Here is a 24,977-nt window from a genome sequence, read left to right as displayed (position 1 = left end):
ACACACACACACACACACACACACACACACACACACACACACACACACACACACACACACACACACAGGAACACACAACAGTTTGCTACACCAAACTTAGCAAATTAACAACAAACCCTGGGCATGCCCACTATGTGTGCAAGAGTTTCTTATATTTGTTTTTCAATCCAACTTGAGTGTCTGCTCGATGCCCGAAATGTAGATTTTATATGTAAACTCTGTGGTCTATGCCCCCTTAGGTCATCAGCAACTGTACTCCTGCATCGCACGCAGAAGCATTATGGGAAATGCCATCCAGTGCTGTCACACGTTACTAAATTGCATCTGGGGTAAGGATGCTTCAACGAGGGGCGAGGCAGAGAGGTCCCCTCTGCTATCCAGGGAGGGGAGCGAATGTGACTCGCCGACCCTGCCGGATGACCTGGAGGATGACATGTTGACCTCGTCCACCGCTGTCACCAATGCCACTCTGGAGCGAGATCATTTCTTGTTCCCTGACATCATCCTTAGCAGCAGCCTGGGGGGAGACGTGGCCCTGGTTGAACCAATGGTGTGTCTCCTGGTGTCTGAGGAAGATGGGGAGGAAGGAGGAGCAGGAGGCACTGGCGTTGGTGGTGAGGGTGTAAGAATGGGCGAGATAGGGGATGAGAGATGGGTGAGGAGCAGTGGGGGGAGAATGAGGCTGTACACCGAGGTGGAGACTCAGACGGAAGTGGAGACGCAGACTGGGACGGGGGTGCAGACGCAGACAGAGTGCGAGGCAGAGGTACACACGCGAACGGAGACAACAACTCTCAGCAAGAGGAATGTCGAGAGAGGGACGCACACTGAAGTAAGGCCACAAACTGAACCTGAGACTCCGGAGGGGACTGTGGCTTCTCTATGGGGAGAAAGTGAAGTGCAAAAGCAGGTGGAGAAGCTGCGACAGGCCAATCTAGACACACAAATGTTATCTTATATGCGTCCAGAGAAATGTACGAGGACAAAAATACCATCAGAGAAGCAGACGTCAAGAGATGCCGAGGCCTACAGAGATGCAAAGGTTTATATACGATCAGAGGTGTCAGCAAAGATGGAGCTGCAGAGCAAGGGAGGCACGCTGGATCCTGGGAAATCAGACAAGGAAGGTGAGAAAGGAGAACTGAATAACAACTGCACACATCATGAACCAACTACCACGTTAACACAAGGAAGTTCGTCGTTTGGATACCATACTATTGGACTTATAAAAGAGGCGATGACTGATAGCAGGCAGGATGCAAAAGAAGGCTATGTGTTTGAGTTGCAGCAGAATGCTGCCATAAAGGACCTGACTACCGCTCAGGAAGTTGCACACATTCATTGGACAGATCACAGCACCTCCCAGACACAGGGGCATGTCCCAGATGAGCAGACCTCAGTGATGCTGCTGACAGAAGAGGGTGTAAATAGAAAGGAACAAAATCGTGTTTCAAAGAAACAGGAAGCTGTTGTGACCAAGCAGAATGTTCACGTAACCAAACAAACCCACGACAACTTCGAAACACAGACAACAGAGACCTCTGATCTTGAAGATACAGATGGAGGCCAGACAGATCAGGACACTCACCAGGCAAACCTGAATGTGGAACAGGCGGGACAGGGGACTGTTCACATGCAGCAGAATGTAGATGAGATGGCGCAGAGTGTTGCAGGAAAACTGAAAGTTCATCTCTCCACAGACCACACAGACCAGAGGATTTCTCAGACAGATGAGAATGCTGAGCCATCGGATCACAACATCCATACAAAGCAGATAGTTCATCATACGGGGCAGAATAGCATCCGGACCGAGGGCAGTCTGAGCAGCACGGGAGAGAAAGCTCAGCATGTGGACCCGATCAGTGTTTGTGTTGAGCAGTACCAAAGGAAGACAGAGCCATGCCCCACTAAGATGGAGCAGAATGAGGACAAGGCCGGCCTGCAGGATGCTGTAGAGTTGGAGACGACTGAGGGAGGGGCTGAAAGGAAGCCTTTCACTTTGTTTTTAGTCGACAAGCTGTTTACGGCAGCCTCGGGTATCAAAGGTACCCGGCCCTACTTACTAAATTCATCCATGCACTGGAATTTGTTTGTTTTTTTTTTACAGTTGTTGTCATTAATTCTTGGAATGGTTGTGTGCGAGTTTGTTTATCCAGTCCTTAAGCAATCTCTTTGTGGTCTTTCAACATGCCAGCACTAAACCAGCAGTCATCTCTGCACCTGTCATTTTCCTCTCTTCTGTACCATTATCACCATTGTCACCAACAGCACCACTGGGCAAAAGTGATGAAACGTCCATGAATGACAATTCAGATGTGTCACATACCACAAAGGAGGAGGAGGAACAAGGCATCCAGGAAGTGGTCAGCCTCCACGAGATGGGATTTAGCGTCAAAATCCAGGCTCCTGGAACAGAGATATTTGAGCTACAGGTATGTCACATGTGATTCTGCAACCACATCCCCTTAAACTATCATTCATTTTTAATCCCTACATTTTACGTCCCTTCATTTTGTGTTTCTTCTACAGTCCCTAACTCCTTTTAACACATCTGCCTCCTCTCTCTCTTCTCTCTCTCCCTCTCTCTCCTCTCTCTCCCCCTCTCTCTCTCTCTCTCTCTCTCTCTCTCTCTCTCTCTCTCTCTCTCTCTCTCTCTCTCTCTCTCTCTCTCTCTCCATGTCAGGTATCAGGCCAGATGCTGGTGGCGGAGCTTCATCAAGTGTTGATGGACCACGAGCTGACCTGCCACCGCACCTGCTTCTCTCTACAGCTAGGGGGCACCGTGCTGGACAACCTCGCAGAACTGCGCTCAATCCAGGGCGTCCAGGAGGGAGCGCTCGTCAAGGTGGTGGAGGGTAACGATCTTCTCCTGTTTTCTCCTTCGTCTTTCTCCATTCATACTCCCAGAGTTTTGAGAATGCTGTTCAAGTGTAAGTCACCTCGGTCTTCCTCACGAGCCCCGTTTCTGTTTTTTTCTCACCATTTGCTTTTCTATGCGGTGACAAGAACATTGTAAGGCCCTGACCTTTCATGAGATCAGGCATTCAATCTTTTTTTCTTGTTGCTCTTAAAGTCAGTGGCTGCAGACATTGTGAGCTCAGAGCTTAGTAGGAAGTTCAGTTGACAGTGCAGTCTTGACCGCCGTTCAGCCTTTGTACAGCGCGTCTCGCCTCATCGTTAATGCAGCGTGTGCACTTCCTCTGGTCCTGTCATGTAGATTCTTACACGGTGCGTGATGCTCGCCTTCATCTGAGACATGTCCGGGACCTTTTAAGGAGCCTTGATCCCACGGATGCACACAACGGACTCAATGGCAGCTCACTGTCCTACCTCAGCCTTTACACCCAAGGAGAGATGGGTAATGTAGTTTTCTCCTCTTACTGCTTCAAGAGGTTTTCTCTTACACACGAGCCTCCAAAGTTAAAAATTTGATTGGAAATATGGGTATCGCTTTACAATGAGGCATAGTTTATAAAAGGTTTATAAGTGATAACTAATTAGTTATCACTAGTTAGTCACTAGTTAGTACACCTTGGTGGGTCCTCCCAGGTCGTCCTCTGTGTGGAGTTTTCCCCGTGTCTGCGTGGGTTTCCTCCGGGTGCTCCGGTTGCCTCCCACAGCCCAAAGACATGTTGGTCAGGTGAATCGGCTGTACTAAATTGTCCCTAGGTGTGAATGTGTCAGCCCTGTGATGGACTGGCGGCCTTCCAGGGTGTCTCCACACTTGCCGCCCAATGACTGCTGGGATCGGCTCCAGCATCCCATGACCCTGATTGGGATAAGCGGCTTAGATAATGGATGGATGGATGGAACTAATTAATTCATTAATGGTTAATAATGCATTTAGTAATGCGTAATGAATCAGTACAGGGATGTTATAACCTATTAATAAAAATCACTTTTTGGGTTGCCAGGTTGGAGCTCACATTTTATCAATACTAGAGTCTCCACAGGCTTTCGAAAACCAAGTGACCAGCAAGCACTGTCAAGCCACATTCTCAGCAAACGGTGTACAAATAACACGACTTGAAAATACATTTTAGTCCATTTTCACGCAGGGGCGATAGCACCTACCGTCACAGAGGTTAAATTTAGGATTAAGGTTGGGTAGTTGTTGGTGAGGCTGCCATATAAGAGTTTGCGTAGCCTCATCGAATCACATAGTTTCCGAGAGAATGTCTATGGACACTCTCCCTACATAGGCCCTCAACCTGGCAATCCAAAGAAGTATTTTTATTAATCAAGTAATTAATTACTTTTATAAACCCATATTAATAACCATATAACCCATGATAAAGTATGCCCTGTTGTGTGTGTGCGTGTGTGTATGCGTGCATGTGTGTGTGTAATCTCGTAAACTACTGGACCTATCAGCCTAAATGTGTTTGTGCACAGTTATGGCCATATGATGAAACCTCTCGTGGTTGCGGTGATTCAAAACTTTTGAAAAAGTTTCTTCTCGCTATCGCCGCCCACTCTCTTCATTCACTCGCTAGCTCGCTCGACCAGTGCTGCTCTCTGTTGCTAAGTCAACGGTGCGCCTAAGCGACTCACATCTACGGTTGACTCGGATCGGGCAGCAACGTGATAAAAAAGTTATTAAAAGAATTTTGATAATCCAAAAAATGCGAAAGTTATAAAGGAACAACTTCCTCTGGGTTGCAGTCAGACAGGAAGTGCTCCATATTCCCAGCTAGCAATTTTTTGTTATAAAAACGTTCTGACAATATTAGGAAAAATAATCTCAGAATGTTCTCTTAGTGTTTTCAGCGGGAAGTTTTCGGTGCATCCACAGAACCTCCTAGGATAACATTCTGGGAACGTGTTCTAGAAAAAACGTGCTGTAATTTCAGGCCTTAATAACATCCTGAAAACATTTTCAAAATGTTGCTTTGCAAATGTTCTTCCTTTGTTATCATGTAACACTGCAGGGATGTTTTATAGAAGAACATTCTAGAACCTGTTACTTCAACAACATCCCCCAAACATCCTCAGAATGTTGCACCTGAAACGTTCTTCCTTTGTTAACATTTAACGTTAGAGGAACATTGTTTGAAATGGTAAACATCCTTAAAATGTTCTTTGAACATTAGATGAAAACATCTTCTTTAAAACATAGGCAGAACCTGTAGGGAATGTTAGACAACTTTGTGGGAACATTCCCCTGCTAGCTGGGTACTTGTCGCTGCCCAATCTGAGACAACCGTTGATGTGAGTCGCGCATGCGCGACCGTAAAGGGGTTGCCCAGCTTTATTATAAAAATAAAAACAAAGATAGGGTTAGGATTAGACCAAAAATGGTCGCATAGCAAACCTTTTCTTTTTGGAAAGTGCAAGTTCATGTTGGACGCGGTAGCATTTGTGCGAGGGTCCGCCAGGGAGGCTGCACATCCACAGACTGACAGGCCAAACATTTTTATGAGGTAGATGTTTTAGCTTGAGCGCTACTTAATAAAAACTTTTTCCCCCCCATATTTCCCATTCAATCGACTTGGGCGCAGCACAAAAGTCTTATAATGGCAGGAAAAGCACTGTTCTTTCTGTCTGTGTGTGTCCATGTATCTGTCTGCTGCTAATCTCACATACTACTGGGCCTTTCAGCCTAATTGTTGTGCAGTTATGATTGTATATTAAGGGCCTCTCGCGGTTGCAGTGATTCAAAACCTTTTATCACAATTGAGTGCTAACTCCTCAGCTGGTTTTTCGCCTAAGTCCGAGCACCGGAGAAGGGGAGATACACCTGGTGGGGGTCTGCCCTCTACTGAGTGTACTCTTCTAGCTGTACTTGTTATGCTGTGTATACATGTGGATGGGGGTTGATGATACTTGTGTACATAACTTTGGCGACATGACAAGCTGACTTGGTGGGTGCACCTGTCACTGAATGTGGATCTGTGTGGATGTATCTTAAGTGCAGTGTGAGTGTGTTTGCATGTCTGCAAATGTGATAGAATAATCATGAGGAATATGAAGTGAACCCTCCTAATATAGGCGGGTTTAGTTTATGAGTCAGTGGAAGAAAAAGCATCATTAAAGTCTGGATGGACCTGCCAAAAACTCATGCACAGATGGAAACATAGGATGTTTTACTCCAGTCTAACCACAATATAACCTCTGTTAGTAGTAACCCAGTAAGTTTCACTTTACTCTAGTTAGACTGTAAGTACCCTTCAGAAGACTAAGTCATTTGTTGTTCCAACGACATAAAAATCATGACAGGAAAACCACAAAAGGTGACTTATTGCTGACATCATAATGGCATCTCATGAACAACGCCTCACAGCAGGGGGCTTGTGGTGGTGGTTTGCATGTTGTCCCTGTCCAACAGGGGTAAGCAGGTACAAAACATGGATGAAAGGATGGATGGACACCTCCAAACACCACATTTTAACAAATAAGACAAATGACCAAGCAGACAGTGGGCTGAGCATGGCATAGCGATGAATGTCCCTAAACAATGTCATCCATTATATCAATCAACATCTTAAATACTAGCAGGCATTAATTTATAGGCCTTCCACTGATGATTTCACTAATTAACTCGTCACTGTTTGGGTGAACGTGTGAAAACAGCAAATGAAGTGGCTGGTCGTTGCACATCATCCCGCTTAATCGCTGCCCACTGTTGTTTCCCAGTGTTGTACATAGTTATGAACACTAGAGGGCGCAAAAGGCTAATCTATTTTAACAAGCCTACCTTTGAACCCAGCTTCTAGGTTTTCGTGTGCTTTAGTCTTGAAGAGGAAAAATCCTTTTGCCTCCTTTTATTATTATTATTATTATTATTATTATATGTATGTATGTATGTATGTATGTGTGTATGTATGTATGTATGTATGTATGTATGTATGTATGTATGTATGTATGTATGTATGTACGTATGTACGTATGTACGTATGTGTGTATGAATCCATCCATTCCATCTATCTTTGTAAAGTGCTTCCAAAGTATGTCTGCCTGTGACGACTGAACCCCTCCTCTATCCTCTACTGTATTCATCGCTGCAGATAATGAGAGTGCTGGGAAGAGGCGTTCTTCGGGGAAGACGTCTGTTGACTGCAGCCCTCCGGAATACATCCTCCCCGGATGCAAGGACCGCCCCCTTAACCCCCTGCACCCAAAGAGAGATGACTGGAAGGTGAGAGATCAGCTTTCGTGATAGAGGACCCATTTCCAATATCGTCATGTTTCAGGTTCTTGTTTTGCCAGCTGAACGATCCCTGCCAGTGCCAGGAAACCCAATGAGTTCTCAATACAAGATGGCGGAATGGTGAATTTGTTTACTTCTGAAACCTTACTGGTGGTATCTGGGTCCTTTGTTGAACAGCCTTTGCAGTGCCTGCGGGTCCTGACCATGAGCAGCTGGAATCCGCCTCCAGGGAACAGAAAGATGCATGGAGACCTAATGTACATCAACATTGTGACCATGGAAGACAGAGACCTCAACGTTACCTCCTCTACTCGCGGCTTCTACCTCAATCAGTGGGTATCTGTTCATCGCTCAGCGTTCAATGAACATTCAGCAGCTTTTGCAGTTTACTTCAGAAAGTTCCAGATTTGATGAAACCCCACATACCGCACATAAAAAGCAAAAAGACATTACAACAAAGTGATACAAAGAGTTGTAAAGCAGGCCTTCCGGGTAGCATGGCGATCCCCGTGCCTACCAACACGGGGATCGCCAGTTCGAATCCTCGTGTTACCTTCAGCTTGGTCGGGCGTCCCTACAGACACAACTGGCCGTGTCTGCGGGTGTTGAAGCTGGATGTGGGTATGTGTCCTGGTTGCTGCACTAGCGCCTCCTCTGGTCGTTCAGGGCACCTGTTCAGGGGGGAGAGGGAACTGGGGGGGAAGTAGCGTGATCCTCCCACGTGCTACATCCCCCTGGAGAAACTCCTCACCATCAGGTGAAAAGAAGCGGCTGGCGACTCCAAATGTATGGGAGGAGGCATGTGGCAGTCTGCAGCCTTCCCCGGATCGGCAGAAGGGGTGGAGCAGCTTGGAAGAGTGGGGTAATTGACCAAGTACAATTAGGGAGAGAAAAAAAGGGGGGGTTGTAAAGCAAGACTTGAAGGGGTTATTTTACATTATAATGAAAACAAATTGCGTTCAAAATACGTAGACTCTTGGGTCATTTCAAACGTTGTGATACTGGTTGTTCCAGGTCCACTGCCTTCACCTTTAACCCCAAACCTGCGGTTCCTAAAACCCTATGCCATTCCCTGGTGGAGCTGTTAAGCCAGGTCAGTCCAGTCTTCAGGAAAAACTTCGGTGTCCTGCAGAAGAGGAGGTGAGTGGTCTGTCTCTAATCAGGTTGGCAACCACATTCACGGTAACACTTTACATTGTGTTACGAAATGTGCTTAACGTCTCTGTGCAAAATGTGTGCATCGATTTCACTAGTTGCTTTAAAAGGATGGAAACATCACCATTCATCCAGTCTTTCAGTGTGTGTTTGGGGGGGGGGTTATGGATGATAGCAGCATTGGCTTTTAAACGCCGCTCCCTTCACCAAACCTCCGTGTCAGTTTGAAGAAAGATTTCTGGATTTCTAACAGAAAACTGGTTTTCAACTGCTGGTTGTCCCCCAGGGTCTCACAGCACCCTTACGAGCGCATAGCCACTCCATTCCAAGTTTACACCTGGATTGCCCCTCAAGGGGACCACACCCTTGACTGTGTCCGAGCGGAGGAGACACACACCAGCCGCATGGGCCAGGATGAGCACACGGCCGGACAGGTGGTGAACTCACAATACTCATCCAAATGCAGCCAACATGCACATGAAGTTAAGCTTAGTGAAGCACATAGTTAACATGGAGTAGTAGTCCAGGTGGCGTGGCGGTCTATTCCTTTGCCTACCAACACAGGGATCGCCGGTTCGAATCCCCGTGTTATCTCCAACTTGGTCGGGCGTACCTAAAGACACAATTGGCCGTGTCTGCGGATGGGAAGCCAGATATGGGTGTGTGTCCTGGTCGCTGCTCTAGCGCCTCCTCTGGCTGTGCAGGGGGGAGGGGGAACTGGGGGGAATAGCGTGATCCTCCCATGCGCTACGCCCCCCTGGTGAAACTCCTCACTGTCAGGTGAAAAGAAGCGGCTGGCGACTCCACATGTATGGGAGGAGACATGTGGTAGTCTGCAGCCCTCCCCGGATCGGCAAAGGGGGTGGGCAGCGACCAGGACGGCTCAGAAGAGTGGGGTAATTGGCTGGATACAATTGGGGAGGGGGGAAAATGGGGGGGGACATGAAGTGTACACACACTTATGTAAATATACAATGTTTACATGGTATATTTGACGTCCTCGGTGGTGGTGATGGTGTATGTTATGAGCGCAGAGTCGGGACTGGAATGAGGAGCTGCAGGGCTGCAGGGAACTCCCGAGGAGCAACCTTCAGGAGCGCCTGAACAGAGAGAGGAACATATTCAAGGTGGGACTGGACCACAGCTGTCTCAGCAACTTTCTTTCCTACCCTACCATGTTTGACCGAAGGATAGAGAAGCAGACTGTAACCTATAGGTCACCATTTAGAGTCCCTGAACTGGTTATGAAAGTGTGAAAGATCCGCATGGGAGGAGTACAAGATAAATGATCTCTGATCCTCTTGAATACAAGCGCTGCTCAGTGGGCAGCGCTACATGACTTGTATACCGGTCAGCTTTAAGGTATGTATGCGGTAAAGCTTTCCCCCAGACTATAGATCCTCAACCCCTCTGCTTAGATAAAGGCTGAGATCCCTCTGATGTCTCATTATTCCAGCATTCAGTGGTCATATTCTGTCATGAAAGCTAGGAAAGGGAAATGCAGTCCATCAAGACGCTCGTCAATAAGCTATAGTATGTTACCTACCAACACGGAGATCGCCGGTCGCTGCACTAGCGCCTCCTCTGGTCGGTCGGGGCACCTGTTAAGGTGGCAGAGGGAACTGGGGGGAATAGCGTGATCCTCCCACGCGCTACGTCCCCCTGGTGAAACCCATCACTGTCAGGTGAAGAGAAGCGGCTGGCGACTCCACGTGCATCAGAGGAGACGTGGTAGTCTGCAGCCCTCCCCGGATCGGCAGAGGGGGTGGAGCAGCAATGGGACGGTTCGGAAAATAAGGTAATTGGCCAAGTACAATTGGGGAGAAAAGGAGGGGGGAATCCAAAAAAATAAAAATAAAATAATAATAATAATAATTAATTTATATCTCTACCCAGACCAACAGCGACTTTGTTGCATCCGCGACACAAGGTGCCATAGCAGTTGTCGATGGCAATGTCATGGCGATAAACCCAGCGGAGGAGCCTCGAATGCAGATGTTTATCTGGAACAGCCTCTTCTTCAGCCTAGGCTTCGACATATCCGACCACTACCGCCCTCTGGGGGGCAACACTGCTGCCCATGCTGCTGCCATCTGTGACCTGAGAGGGGTGCAGGTAAGAGATTCATCGGTCCCCACAAAGCCAAAGAGCAGTAACTAGTGAGTGGTGAGGCGGAGACAGACAATATCAGGAATATAGAACTATTTCATCAAGGACAACTCACATATTTGGAAAAATTAAAAAAAAGTTGATTGTTTTAGAATGACAATTGGATTTTTAGCTGTGGTGCTGAATTAATCTGCAGTGGCTGCCCCTTTAGTGTACTATCTCATCAATATATATATATATATATATATATATATATACACACACACATATAATATGACATAGGAGTGCATGGAAGTTCCATTACATAGAATTCAAACAGGTTGCATGTGCAGGCGGAGGTGGGTGAGCAGCAACCTCAAATATGACAACAGCAGCAGTAGTGGATGAGAAGCACAAACTGGTGGTCTTCCAGTTAATTAGCCCACCCTGTAGCGGGGGGATTTGGATTGGTGTATAGTGAATATGTGGGTGAGGGCGAATAGTGTTAGCCATCAGTAAAAGTTTCCTGACTGAAACCACTCCAGATATTTATCCATGTTCATATTTAACCTTGGACCCTGAAATAACACAAAGAAAGGGATTACTGCCAAAAAAGGAGGGCCAAAGCGGTTAGTAATAATAATGGATTACATTTTTATAGCGCTTTATCTAGACACCCAAAGTGCTTCACAGTGAAGGGGATAACTCACTTCAACCACCACCAATGTGTAGCACCCACCTGGGTGATGCACAGCAGCCATTTTGTGCCACAGCGCTCACCACACATCAGTTTGTGGTGGAGAGGGAGGAGTCATTGAGCCAATTAAACTGGGGGGATAAGTAGGTGGCCAGATGGAGAAAGCCAGGCTGGGAATTTTTGTCAGGAAACTGGGGGACTCCCTACTCTTTGTGATACGTGCCATGGGATCTTTAATGACCACAGTGAGTCAGGACCTCAATTTTAACATCTCATCTGAAGGATGGCATCTCCTACAGCACAGTGTCCCCGTCGCTGCACTGGGACCTTTTTTTTTATGACCAGAGGGAAGACTGCTCCCTACTGGCCCACCAACACCACTTCCAGCAGAAACTCTGTTTTCCTGGGAGGTCTCCAATCCAAGTACTGGCCAAGCCCATACCTGCTTAGCTTCTGTCATAGCCAGGGTACATGTTGGTATGGCTGCTGGCTAATCTATACTCTATAAAAGTAATTTAAAAATAAATTTTAACACATCTGTTGTTCTGCTACAGGCATATGCATCCGTTGACGTAGAGGGGCTTCACACACTTGGAACAGCAGTGGTGGATTATCGCGGTAACCGTGTTATAGCACAAACCATTGTTCCTGGGATACTGGAGAAGAATCAGGAGCAGATTGTGGTCTATGGCTCCAATGACAATGGAAAAACTGTTCTCACACACCCACGGTAACAAACACACACCTACACAGAAAAAAAAACATAAACTCACATCACACGGCCAAGTTGTAAGTCCGCATCAAAACTATATCTGATGAAAATGGTGTTGCACAACAGGTTTCTGGAGCTGCTGGATAAAACCAGTGGACCCCTGAGAATTAATCGCCACCTTGTGCTCGACCACAACCACAGCCCAGTGGAGCTATGCTCGGGCGTCGAGACCAAGGGCATCCTGGGTAACGATGGACGACACTACATCCTGGACCTTCTTCGGACCTTCCCGCCAGATGTCAACTTTCTGTTCTCAGACAAACAGGAAGAGGTGCCAAAAGAATGCCAGATGTTTGGTTACCCACGGCAACATCGGCACAGCCTGTCCAGTCTGAGACCCGAGCTGATAGATGCCTTCGTCCAGCACAGGTGAGAGGGAAAATGCAGACGTGGCGTCTGATGTCGTCATTCAGATCTTCAGTGTCTGGATATGAAAGCAACTTACCATACAGCTGTTGGCCTACTGGGGATGCACTGACCTATATAAATCAAAGTATATACCGCATGTTTTCACCCAACGTTATAGGTATGAAATGTTCCTCAATATGGTTTCACTGGGACTCGACCAACGGGAAGGAGGTCCCAAGAGTCAGGAGCAGGTTGGTGATTCAGCCACCTTGACCCAGGACAGGGACATCAGGCAGAATGAAGAGCTGATCACTGCCACAGCAAGAGAAGACATGGGTGAATAAGATAAGATATGATGAACAGATTGCTGAACTCTGTGAAACTGTGGTTTATTACAGCAAACAATGAAGTGGTAGGTAATTGTGAATGAAAAATTGCAATAAAGAACATGAATAAAAGCAAAATCAAAAAATATATTCAAGATCAATTATCTCTATTGTGAAGATGTTATGTTTCTACCAGCTGAGGGTGAATTCTTACAATGGAGATTATTTACAGATTCATGTGTGGAACAGATTTACAGTACGGAGCAAAGAACATTTATGCAGGAAGTGCCGGTGTACATCACTGACCTATGAATGATGGTGTGAAAACCATTAAGGATTGGCTATTTGCAGTAGTATAAAAAAGGTTCAAAAATGTGTTTTCCTTATGTAGATTTTCAAAGAAGACAGGTGATCATGGATGCTTGTAAGACCGTTGGCTCTATTAGCAATTCGTGCTTCGACATCCGCTTCAATCCTGATGTCTGCTCTGCAGGTAGAACTTTGTGTACACACACACACACACACACACACACACACACACACACACACACACACACACACAACATGCAAACCCATATTTTCACATTATTTTGGACGGTGATAATTAAAATTCAAATCCAATCCTATCTCGTGGCTTAAGGTTTGCGCTTCCCCCCTGAGTGTGCTGAAGAAGTTCAGAAACAAAAGAGGGTGTTAAGGGACGCTGCCGCCTTCCTCCTGTCCAGTCAGATTCCAGCAGTGGTGAGTCTTTGTTTTTTTTTATTCTAGCCTTGGCAGCTTTAGTCTTTGGGAACAATAGTTAGAAAGTAGAGGGGTGGTCTATTCCATTGCCTACCAACACAGGGATCGCTTGGTCGGGCGTCCCTACAGACACAATTTGCCGTGTCTGCTGGTGGGGAGCCAGATGTGGGTATGTGTCCTGATCGCTGCACTAGCGCCTCCTCTGGTCGGTCAGGGCACCTGTTCGGGGTGAGGGGGTGGGGCGGACTGCGGGGAATAGTGTGATCCTCCCATGTGCTATGTCCCCCTGGCGAGACTCCTCAATGGCAGGTGAAAAGAGGCGGCTGGCGACTCCACATGAATCGAGATCGGCAGAGGGGGGTGGAGCAACGACCGGGACGGCTCAGAGGAGTGGGGTAATTGGCCAAGTACAATTGGGGAGAAAAATGGGGGGGGCAAAAAAAAAGTACAGGGTAGTAAGGAGGGGTTGGGCGGGGCTAAAGGACCTCACTCGGGAGGCTGTAATTGCATACATACCAGCAGTGGTGAGTGTACAGTGATACAATAATGTTCCAGCTCCTCATACATGTGAAGTTGCACGTGATGTTGAAGATAAAGACAACCCTGTTGTGTGTGTAACGTGTGTATATTGTAGCTGAGGGACTGTCTGGACCAAACGGTTGTGCCTATGGATGGAGCATCCCTGACCGCAGCATTACACCAACAGGGTGTGAACATACGCTACCTTGGGACCCTGCTGGAGCAAATGGAGAGGATGGAGGGGAAAGAGAGACTCAGGCACATAAAGGTAGTGATGCACACTCTTTACATAAACACACTTTATGTTTCCTTTAAGCACTAATGTCAGTCTTATGTTGCACAATTTGCCCCGCACAACTGAAATTCTTTGCCAAGCAGAAGGTGAGACACGTCTTGTTATAACAGATGATATTTCTAAACTAATCGTCTAGTCCTAGACCAAGGATGGAGAGCTTTTACTGATGGACGCTTCAGGAAATGTACAAGGCTGTTATCTGAAATATCTGCTCCTGTATGAGTTTCAAACCTGTAACCCCGAGGGTACAGGATGGTTCCTCTAAACACCAAGCCATGCTGTCACCTGTAACGTTATACATGTTTGATGAGAAAAACATGACACACAATTAAAAAAAATGTCAGTGCATCCTTTCAAGATAAAAAGATCTGATTCCTTTCAGGAAAGTATCATCAGCGTGATGAAATATGATTTAGGACATCTGTGTCTTTAAAGCGTTAAGAAGTTAAAAATATTTTAAATTGTTTTCATGGATTTCAATGACTCTGGCATCTTGATATTTTTGATTCAGTACCTTTAATCATGCAGAATCCTGAAAGAATAGCTGTTCGTTTATTTTCTTTTTTCCCAGAGGCCAAAATGGAAACTGTAGATTTCATTTCCCTTATAATGCCAAACACTTATAATAGGTTTTAACCAGAGATGGGCACAAATACATCAAAAAGTATCTTGTTACAAATTACAAATACTTGCTCATCAAATGTATCAAAATAAAATACAAAATACTAGTATGAGAAAATGTATATGTTTAAAATATAAGTAATTTGAAAATACAAAAATACATTATCAACAACCTGATATCACATTTTAAGCATTTAGTAGCCTCAATATGGGTCTGACCTTAACCCCCCTACATTGAAATTTCCCCCACGGCATAGATTTGAAGTGGCCAATCGGGATGTGTCAGAGGTGGGAGGCTGGAAATTCAAGAGTGCATGCTGGGTGGTTTCTGTCAGTCAAAGTGACCATTGACTTGGAGTCTCTTCCCAGTTGGACGTGCCTGGAAAACTTCCAAAGGAAAGCGCCCAGGAGGCATCCTAATCAGATGCCCGAACCACCTCAACTGACTCCTTTCGACGCAAAGGAGCAGCGGCTCTACTTCGAGCTCCCTCCTGATGTCTGAGCTCCTCACCCTATCTCTTAGGCTGAGCCCAGAAACCCTATGAAGGAAACTCATTTCAGCCACTTGTATCTGCGATCTCACCCTTTCAGTCACTACCCAAAGCTCATGACCATAGGTGAGAGTTTGAACGAAGATTGACTGGTAAATTGAAAGCTTTGCCTTCCGGCTCAGCTCCCTCTTCACCACAACAGTTTGGTACAATGTCCGCATTACTGCTGATGCTGCACCAATCCGCCTGTCAATCTCCCGCTCCATCCCTCCCTCCTTTGTGAACAAGACCCCAAGATACTTGAACTTCTTCACTCGAGGCAACAACTCATCCCCAACCCGGAGTGAGCAATCCACCATTATCCGGTAGAGAACCATGGCCTCAGACTTGGAGGTGCTGACTCTCATCCCGGCCATTTCACACTCAGCTGCAAACTGCCCCAGTGCGCGATGGAGCTCGCGTTCTGGTGAAGCCAACAAAACCACATCATATGCAAAGAACAGAGATGCAATTTTGACATTCCCCAAATGGACACACTCCTCACCTTGGCTGCGCCTTGAGATCTTGTCCATAAATATCAAAAACAGAATCGGAGACAAGGGACAACCTTAGTGGAGTCCATCACCTACCAAAAACATGCTTGACTTTGTGCTGAGAATGTGGACACAGCTCTAACTTTGGTTATACAAGGACCAGATGGCTTGTAGCAACTGCCCCGGTACCCCATACTCCCGCACAACCCCCCACAGAGTGCCGTGGTACATGGTCCTAAGCCTTCTCCAAGTCCACAAAACACATGCTGGTCAAATTCCCATACACTCAGCACTTCCACAAGGGTAAAGAGTTGGTTCGTTGTTCCATGACCAGGACAGAATGTTCGAATCATTGTTTTATTAATGTTTTTTCCATGTTTTTGATTGTTGTGTTGTTGTTTGGATGTGCTCGGACTGGGTAGATGACCAGTTGACGGACTGATTGACTGTAGGACCGTGACTGATATGTACATGTTCTGTAATGACCTAGTTTCAGGTAGCCATTGTTCAGCAACCATGGGGAGGGGCAGAATAAAAGAGCACTCCTGGGGTCATGCGGTGTGACACAGGAGCTGCCATTCTAAAGTGCACCCTTGCTTCTCTTGTCCCGTCAGTTCCGTTCAGTTCTGACTGGGTGTTAAAATTAAACAGCATTCTCGGGGTCGTGCGGTGTATGGGACACGAGAGTTGCGAAAAAGATCTCTGTCTCTCTTATTCTTCCATGCCGAGTCACCACAGTATTTACTCTATATTCCATAATATAAAACTTTTTTTTTACAAAAAGATTAACAATATTTAGCTTTAGAGTGAAATCAGAATGAAAGATTTTTAAATGACACATGACTTGCTTTCTTAAAATCTATGATGATTTTTTTTTACCTGACTACTAACCTGACTATCCCCTGGCATAGCAAACACTGTAAAATGTTATCATAAACCTCAAGAGGACTGTGCATGCTATTTCCCTGACAACTATTAAGAATGGCCCCTATAAAACGCCTAAATGTAGCTATCTATGTTAGAAATGAATTTTGTCCTGAGTTACTTTTAGAAGTTGCTAACAATTAATCTCGCTAATGAAGCTTCCCATATGATGACATGCCGCTGTTCCAGGCGTCCTGAGCGTATCTGTGACGTTAGCTGGTATGCTAACGTCACTAGCTAGTAAGTATATTTGCCAGTTCTAGAGCACATGTGTTTCCTAATTGCCCTTTCCTCCTGTTGTATTCTAGAGTCATTTAGAGGGCATTTTCCACCTTTATTTGATAGCGATAGTCGAGAGAGAGACAGGAAAGGCAGGGGAGAGAGAAGGGATGACATGCAGCAAAGGGCCCGGGCCAGATTCGAGCCCAGGCAGCTGCGGTAAGGACTCTGCCTTATGTGGTATGTGCAGGTGAGCCATCAGGGCGCCCCTATCTGACCATATTTTGTTTAAATACCTTTATCTTAGGGGAAATTTGCACTAAACACCAAAGCAGCTTCTTTCCTCAAACTGCTGGTCACAAGGAACACAAATGAAATAGGGTAGTTCACTATGTAGCTGGACCCAACAGGACATGTCACGTGATTCACTTGCATTTAGCCAAAGACTGATTAGGCTAATTGTTGTACAGTTTTGTTTTGTTTTGTTTTTTACAGTTTAAACCTGGGCATAAAAATGTGTTTTATTTGAGACTAAAAGGACATTAAATAAATTTTAAGTATTTCAAATACACAAATACAAGCTCTTAAAGTATTTTGATACAAATTACATCTTCTTCTTTTTTTCTGTCCAGCAAAATACAAATGACAAAATACTCAAAAGTAATTAAATACGTGTTTAAAATATATTTAACTGAAACACCGCCCATCTCTGGTTTTAACAAGGTGTGGAATTGTAATGAGAAGCGATTTAAGTGATGGCAAAAAGGTAAAACAAGACATTAATGAAGTGGATGGATTCAACAGTAAAAGGATATTCGGCCTGCTGGCAGCTTGTGGGCTCTTATAAAAACCATTAGTGCAGTTAGATAGTTTTGAATCAGGTCTCACGATAAACCCCAGCATTTTAAGTGACTGATGAAATATTCCCTTACAGAGAATCTCTATCAGTGAACTGATCATCCGAAGTGCAAAACACATATTCAAGACCTTTCTACAGGTGAGAGGCTTTCAGCTAGCTACCGAAAATTAACCTTGCCACTAATAGTACAGTTTTTTATTTAAATTTAATGTTTTTTAAGTTCTGTCGTCATTAACATAATGACAATATCAATATAATAATCATATAGTTGTTCTGTTTTCACACAGGGTGTGGAATCCGCGGCTTTCTCCGCTGCTGTCAGTCACTTCCTGAACTGCCTCCTGAGCTCCTCTTCCTCATTTCCAGACTCCGTCTCGGATGAGCTCCTCTCTCGTCGCAGGAGCCGACGTCGGCGTAGCCACGGAAGTCGTGTCGCCATGGTGGCAGACAGTTTGTGGGCCAGACTGACCCCCGGTGCCCTCTGGGCCAAGATCAGGACCGAGGCCAAAGATTATTACCACTACACAATTCATAGGTATATTTGTGTGTGTGTGTGTGTGTGTGTGTGTGTGTGTGTGTGTGTGTGTGTGTGTGTGTGTGTGTGTGTGTGTGAGAGAGAGACAGGTTTATACACTGCCATCCTCTCTATGTTTAGTGAAAGTATTGAAGAAGTTATCGAGCAACACAGCCTTCAGAAGACCTCCCTTCTACGAGAGCTTGCCATCAAAACAGGTATCCAGGTAAGACCTGTTTCGGTGCCTCTCATTAAACTTACTTTGACCCGTTCAGTTCAAGAACCGCGCCCCTCTGGAACTGCTCTTTGGCTTACTCTCTCCGCCCATTATTCCCGCTGTGTAGCACTGTCCCCATACCCCTTCTAACCCTTCTCCTCCTCCACCTGAGCACAGGTGCGGTTGAGAGAATATGCATTTGAGTCTCGTCACAAGCCGGTGTTCGGAGAAGAGGACGTAGTCAACATGTTCCCCGTGGTCAAACACATCAAACTCACATCTTCCAATGCCACACAGCTCATGCAGCAGGCCCAGCTGGCAGTACAGCAGGGTAGGTGACATGAGCAGAACGGCAGAAAAGATTTACATGTGGACAGACACCCCCGTACATGGACACTTGGGCTGGCATGGCGGCCATGTCAGTGTACAGACCATCTTCCAGCATGCTGAGGAAGATGTTGAAAGTGAAGCGGTCTTTTGTCGAGGCGGGCGGGCGGGCGGGGGGGGGGGGGTCATTTCCTCACACTGAACCTAAAATGGATGGCACTCAGTTTAATTGTTGTTTTTTTCCCGCCATTTTCCTGGCTTTGGGAATACTTTTTCAATCTATGGTCTAGGCTTGGTTTTTCACATCTGCACATTTGCAGTGTTTTTGAGTTTGTTTGCCATTGCCGATGTAATTTTCCTACGAGGAAACATGAAATTTATCTCACCTCCTAGGAGTTTACTGTGCATCCTGTCACATAACAGTGAGCTCACACACTGTTTGGACATTGTGCGTACCCTGTGCACACAATGTCCACAGTATCCTGACCGCTTCCTTCACATTAAGCGGCGCTCCTAGTTGTACACAACGTACCTTGGCTGCTTCAAGGCTTAAAAATCCCTCCTCGAACTGCCTCCTCCCCTTCATCTTCATCTTCCCTACAAGAGAGAAGTGGATGTGACAGGTGTACTTACTGAGGGATTAGAGCCCTCATGTGGACTTATCTGGTCTGTGTATCTCGTTTGAGGAGCTGGTATTTGTAATGTCTTTTATGTTGGGGGTTTTTCCTTTCTTTCAGGGCTCCTCAAAGACGGTTACGAGTTAATAAGCCAGGCCCTAACCCTCTTCAGCAGTGTTTGCGGGGTCCTCCATGAGGACATATGTATGTGCCTGCGTCTCCTGGGGCGGCTCAGCTACGTCTTGGGAGATTATGCAGATGTAAATATACTATTTGGCTTTCAAAATGAGCTTTGACTTGCCTCTCGTTAGCCGTGATTATCTCTTCCTCTCTATTCGCGGGTCTGTCTCGTTCTGTGTGCACTTCGCAGGCCCTCAGCCACCAGGAGAAGGCTGCCATGATAAGTGAGAGAGTGCAGGGTATAGATCAGCCACAGACAATACAGGACTATGTGAGTTCCTTCATACTCTCATCCAGGCACCTTACATACCATGATAAATCATTTAAAAAAAAAATCCTATTGTCCCCGTTGAAGTCGTATATACACAGAGACAAACACAACTCCATTATGGTCTGTATTCTGCACTTTCAAGTATTGTCTTGTTTGGTGGTATAGACATACCTGGCCCTGTATTGCTTTGCGGGCGGACAGCAGTCCACCTCCTTGCGGCTCCTGTACCGCGCACGTTACCTCTCTCTCCTTGTGAGCGGAGAAGACCACCCTTATGTTGCCCTATTGGATGTGAGTAAGGCCTGAATGTTTTGGGATTTTTTTTCTTTGTTTTTGATTTTCCTTCCTTTTCTGTCTTCATTTTCTTCTTCACTATCTATTTGCTTTAAAAGATATATCATAGGGGTGTCCGGGTAGCAAGGCGGTCTATTCCGTTGCCTACCAACACGGGGATCGCCGGTTCGAATCCCTGTGTTACCTCTGGCTTGGTCGGGCATCCCTACAGACACAATTGGCTGTGTCTGCGGATGGGAGGCTGGATGTGGGTATGTGTCCTGGTCGCTGCACTAGCACCTCCTCTAGTCGGTCGGGCACCTGCTCGACAGGGGAGGGGAAACTAGGGGGAATAGCGTGACCCTCCCACGCGCTATGTCCCCCTGGTGAGACTCCTCACTGTCAGGTGAAAAGAAGCGGCTGGTGACTCCACATGTATTGGAGGAGGCATGTGGTAGTCTGCAGCCCTCCCCGGATCGGCAGAGAGGGTGGAGCAGCGACCGGGACGACTCAGAAGAGTGGGGTAATTGGCCGGGTACAACTGGGGAGAAAAGGGGGGATATATATATATATATATATATATATATATATATATATATATATATATATATAATCCAGTGAGTCAAGTAAATTCTTTATGAGACACTACAAGCCTGTTTCATGCCATAACCAATCATCAGCTGTCAATAAAGCTACTTGGGAGAGGACGTACCATTTACTGCCTCGTCATGCACATCACGTGCACAACAACAATGACAACGGCAAAATAGAGACATGCGTCGGTCCAAGTCCAACAGAGGGAACATTCAAAAAGTGGTTTAATGCACACATGTGTAGCTTTAGAAACAACCATTTAAAGAATGTAACATCTTTCAGCCGTTATATTTGGTCATTGGCGGACAGAAACATTAATTATTCAACCACCTGGAACATTCTCTCAAAGAACAAAGCATATTCAACCAGTAGTAAAATGTGCAATCTATGTCTGACTGAAAAATATTTTATCATTTGCAAACCAGAAATGTCCACATTGAATAACAGGACTGAACGGGCCAGCAGTTGCAGACATAGATATAAGCACCTATTTTGTAATTATAAATAACTCATGCCAATAGACAAATACCAACCCCCCATTGGACCGTTAACAATCACGTGTTTTTAATTTTTGAATGTAGGCACCTCTCTCTTCGCCATTGGACGTTGTGCACGTGATGTGCATGACGAGGCAGTAAATGGTATGTCCTTTCCCGAGTAGCTTTATTGACAGCTGATGATTGGTTATGGCATTTAACAGGCTTGTACCGTCTCATGAAGAATTTGCTTGACTGACTGGATTATTTTGCTCCTTATTTGTTGAGCTCTTTCCCGACCGTTGGGTGTTTCTTTTAACAAAGTTTTATTTATATATATATATCATAGCACCAAATATCTGACTGTTCTGCCATGCATGAAAATCTTCTTTTGTTCTTTTTATAAAAATAAAAAAATAAAATGCTGGGTAGGAAATCTCTCCAAAGCACAACGAATGGCTAGCAATAAGAACCACTGTATATCACACTAAGATAAAACAGACCTGACTTCTTACAGAGAAAGCGGGCTTTGCAGCCCACCCTTCTTTTGTACAATAAGAAGATGTGGTAGACACTGTCTATGAAAATAAGAAGCTTAGATGTATGGAAACTGACCATCCTTTGATCGACCCCAATGACACTCAGTCCCGTTTTGTTGTTGGGGTGTTAACTGATGTGTTAACTGTGTTAACTGATATCCTGTTGCACTCTTCCTGTTTAGAGTATGGTGGGCCTGGTGCTTCATGGACTTATGGAGTATGAGCTATCGCTGAAGTTTCTACAAAATGCCTTAATCTTAACGTCCAGATATCATGGTGAAACATCCCTCAAACATGCACACAGGTGAGGTAAAGTCATCACCCCCGCCAAACAAAGAAAGACAGGGGTATTGTTTTTGGTCCTGCTTGTTGCTGGCACGGTGGCCCAGTGGTTAGCGCTGTCACCTCACAGCAAGAAGGTCCTGCGTTCAAACCCTGGGGTTGTGCAACCTTGGGGGGGGGGGGTCATCCCAGGTCGTCCTCTGTGTGGAGTTTGCATGTTCTGCCCATGTCTGTGGTGGGTTTTCTCCGGGTGCTCTGGTTTCCCCCACCGTCAAAGGAAACATGCATGTTAGGGTTAATACTCCTGTCTGTGCCCCTGACCAAGGCAATGGGAAAAGAACTGGAGTTGGTCCCTGGGTGCAACATGAAGGCGGCAGCCCACTGCTCCTAGCTACACAGATCACAGCTAGGATGGGTTAGTTTGCAGTAACAGAATTTCCCCAAGGGGATTAATAAAGGACACTTAATTTTAATTAACTTGATTTTTTTCTGCGCGTGTTGTCTGTGCATTACAGGAAAACTATTGGCTTGAATGAAACAAAAATGCCAGATACTATGGGATACCAACCTAGAAGGTATCCATTAAATTCTGAACAAAATTTGGTCAAGGTCATTGTCAGTGTCACCAAAAAAGTGAAATTTTAGATTTTTTTTTTTACCATTACTAGGTCAAAATTGTCCAACTGACTTCAAGCTGGTACCAAAATTTTCATTTATCTATTGCTAATATATGATTTTATCCATTGCTATAATAAAAAAATACATTATTTAGAAAACTAAGTCTGAAATTTAGGGACCCATGGTTGTAGTGCAGAAACAGGTAGAGATGAGCACATTGTGTAGTTTCTTTTAAGACCATGACCCTCCATCAAGCTCAGCATTACAGTTCTTCAGAGAGACAGGCGCAGGTCTACAAAAAAATATAAGATAAAAAAACAAAAAAAGCAAACAAAAATAATGGTCATATGCTGTTACTGAAACTTCAAGGAGGGATCTTTATCAAGCCTGGCACCAGTTTTTTGTGGGGTTTTTTTTTAACTATTTCACCCTCAAACGTTGTGTCCAGATGAACTGATTCACCTTTCTGTGATTCACCTTCCACCAGATAACTTGTTTTAACATCAATGGCTGCTTTTTCGCATGTAACCTGGGCAAGACTGCAGCAGCGCATTTAACTCAGCCAGAACAACAAACAAGACTGGGCTCAAACCTCGTGTATGACTGGACCGTGACTACATTTGTTAAATGGCTGCTTTTGTGTGACTAGGTTTAAAACGCAGCTGTTTTGACATTGGTTCAGTGAACAGCTGATGATGTAATAGAAAACTGTTCGCGCGAAGTCATTGTGAAAGCAAACTCCAACTCGGCCGTCCGACCAAAGGTGAAACTCCATCACTCACTCAGGCACTCACTCTTGACCCACTCACTCACTCACAACGGCATGTGCGGGGCTGGCCCCGCTGTTTTGGTCCAGCCAAAAAACATGGTACTGCAGAATTATAACTCTAACTCTAATCTGGCAAAAAAAAGAAAAAGGAGTAAATTCTCTGACATGGCTGGTGCAATCTTCTCCTTCTCCTGCTGCTCTTTCTCTCAATTTCTTGCATGTTGCGCTAATGTTCTTCTTATCTCTCTCCCTCCGCTCCTCTGCTCCTGTGCAGCCATCACCTGCTTGCCACTGTCTATGAGAGTAAAGGAGAGTTTCGTTCAGCCCTGCAGCATGAGAAGGAAGCTTACTCAATATACAAGAGCCAGGTATGCATGTTATGGAGCCTACAGTATATGGCATTTTTGCCTGTCTGCCCCCCCCCCCCCCACAAACATCTTTTTTTTTGTAGACACATGAAAAACACAAAATGGAAAGAGATGGGTATGTGCAGTGTATCTTTATATTTTATTTTGGTAACACAAAGGGGCAGACGTAATAAGAATAACACCCCACCTACCCCCTCAACCACCCCACAATGAAAGAGAAGAAGGAATAAAAAGGGGAGGGGGGTAGTTTGGTGCTAGTATTTGTTATTCCTGATGCTACATGCTGCAGGTTCTTAATAAGAGTCTTTGCTGTTGCATGGATAAAGGTGGGTGAGAACCATGAGAGTATGAGGGAGAGCTCAGAGTATCTGAAGAGTCTCACCCAGCAGGCTGTCAATCTACAGAAGGCTATCAACCATATTTACACCAACTCAGCCAGTGCGTGTATTCCACCACCGAAGGTATGTTCACTTAGCATATATTCATGCATACAAGCATGCACATGTACATGCTCGCCAGAGCACACACACAAATTCAAGATGCATGCATGTACATAAACGCACAAACGTGTATAATAATATGTTGCTGTATGATGTATTGCATAGTGCTTTCTTTCTTTCTTTCTTTCTCAAGTTTTCCACACCCAGCCTTCCTGTGATTCTTCAGCAACTCAACCTAACTTGTGGCATCATTCTTATTCCACTTAGGTAAGCAATAACAAGGTTACACAATTTTTTACATCTCCAAGGATATTTTTGAGTTTAGCCATATGTATAAAAGTGGTGGCTGCAAGTGCACTCTCCCCCTTATTCAACTGCAATGTTGACTGAATAAAGTGCTTACATGTCTGACAATTATCCTGTTCAAAGGTCAAAGTTAATAGTCTGGCACTAAAGTCGTAAGCATACTAATCCGTGCGTTTTCCAATAATAATACTTGTAAAAGGTATGATACAATGACTGGTTTTGTGAAATTGTCTCCCATACATAATCCCCTCGCTTTCTTCTGTTTTTCATTCTGTCTAGTGTAAAAGAAATCACAGCTCTAAGGACTAAGTTGAAAGGGAAGGACAAGGCTCAATTGCTGGAGCTGGAGAACCAGTTAAAGCCAAAAGACTTGAAATCTGCAAATGACTGACAACCTCATTGAGCTAAGCACTGGAGCTACAGCTGCAATGTAATATCTGTGTATTCG

At 45.3% G+C, this 24,977-nt stretch overlaps 1 protein-coding gene across 1 annotated transcript; it reads left to right on the top strand.

Moving 5' to 3' along the window:
* The first annotated feature begins 280 nt into the window (after nt 1-280).
* On the top strand, nt 281-24,920 carry LOC130116387 (clustered mitochondria protein homolog). Its single transcript, XM_056284303.1, has 28 exons — nt 281-2,045; nt 2,269-2,432; nt 2,684-2,855; nt 3,218-3,363; nt 7,016-7,138; nt 7,328-7,482; nt 8,165-8,290; nt 8,592-8,739; nt 9,340-9,432; nt 10,202-10,420; nt 11,645-11,820; nt 11,929-12,231; nt 12,389-12,546; nt 12,928-13,029; nt 13,177-13,277; nt 13,912-14,064; nt 17,814-17,876; nt 18,026-18,273; nt 18,394-18,478; nt 18,647-18,800; nt 19,534-19,673; nt 19,784-19,864; nt 20,030-20,155; nt 21,929-22,050; nt 23,690-23,783; nt 24,110-24,244; nt 24,417-24,490; nt 24,809-24,920. Exons 1-28 carry the CDS (start codon nt 281-283, stop codon nt 24,918-24,920), a joined length of 5,538 nt encoding a protein of 1,845 aa, XP_056140278.1.
* Nucleotides 24,921-24,977: the final 57 nt, after the last annotated feature.

Source organism: Lampris incognitus, chromosome 8 (assembly GCF_029633865.1).
Source record: "Lampris incognitus isolate fLamInc1 chromosome 8, fLamInc1.hap2, whole genome shotgun sequence".
Taxonomy (NCBI): Eukaryota; Metazoa; Chordata; class Actinopteri; order Lampriformes; family Lampridae; genus Lampris; species Lampris incognitus.
The sequence above is the reverse complement of the archived record's forward strand: the minus strand, read 5'-3'. Positions and strand labels throughout refer to the sequence as shown.

Excerpts from the sequence above, each read along its gene's own strand:
- LOC130116387 (XM_056284303.1), top strand. The coding sequence starts at position 281 with ATGGGAAATGCCATCCAGTGCTGTCACACGTTACTAAATTGCATCTGG. Across the intron at positions 7,483-8,164 it reads CGCGGCTTCTACCTCAATCA|GTCCACTGCCTTCACCTTTA; the intron begins GTGGGTATCTGT and ends TGGTTGTTCCAG. Across the intron at positions 9,433-10,201 it reads GAGAGAGGAACATATTCAAG|ACCAACAGCGACTTTGTTGC; the intron begins GTGGGACTGGAC and ends ATCTCTACCCAG.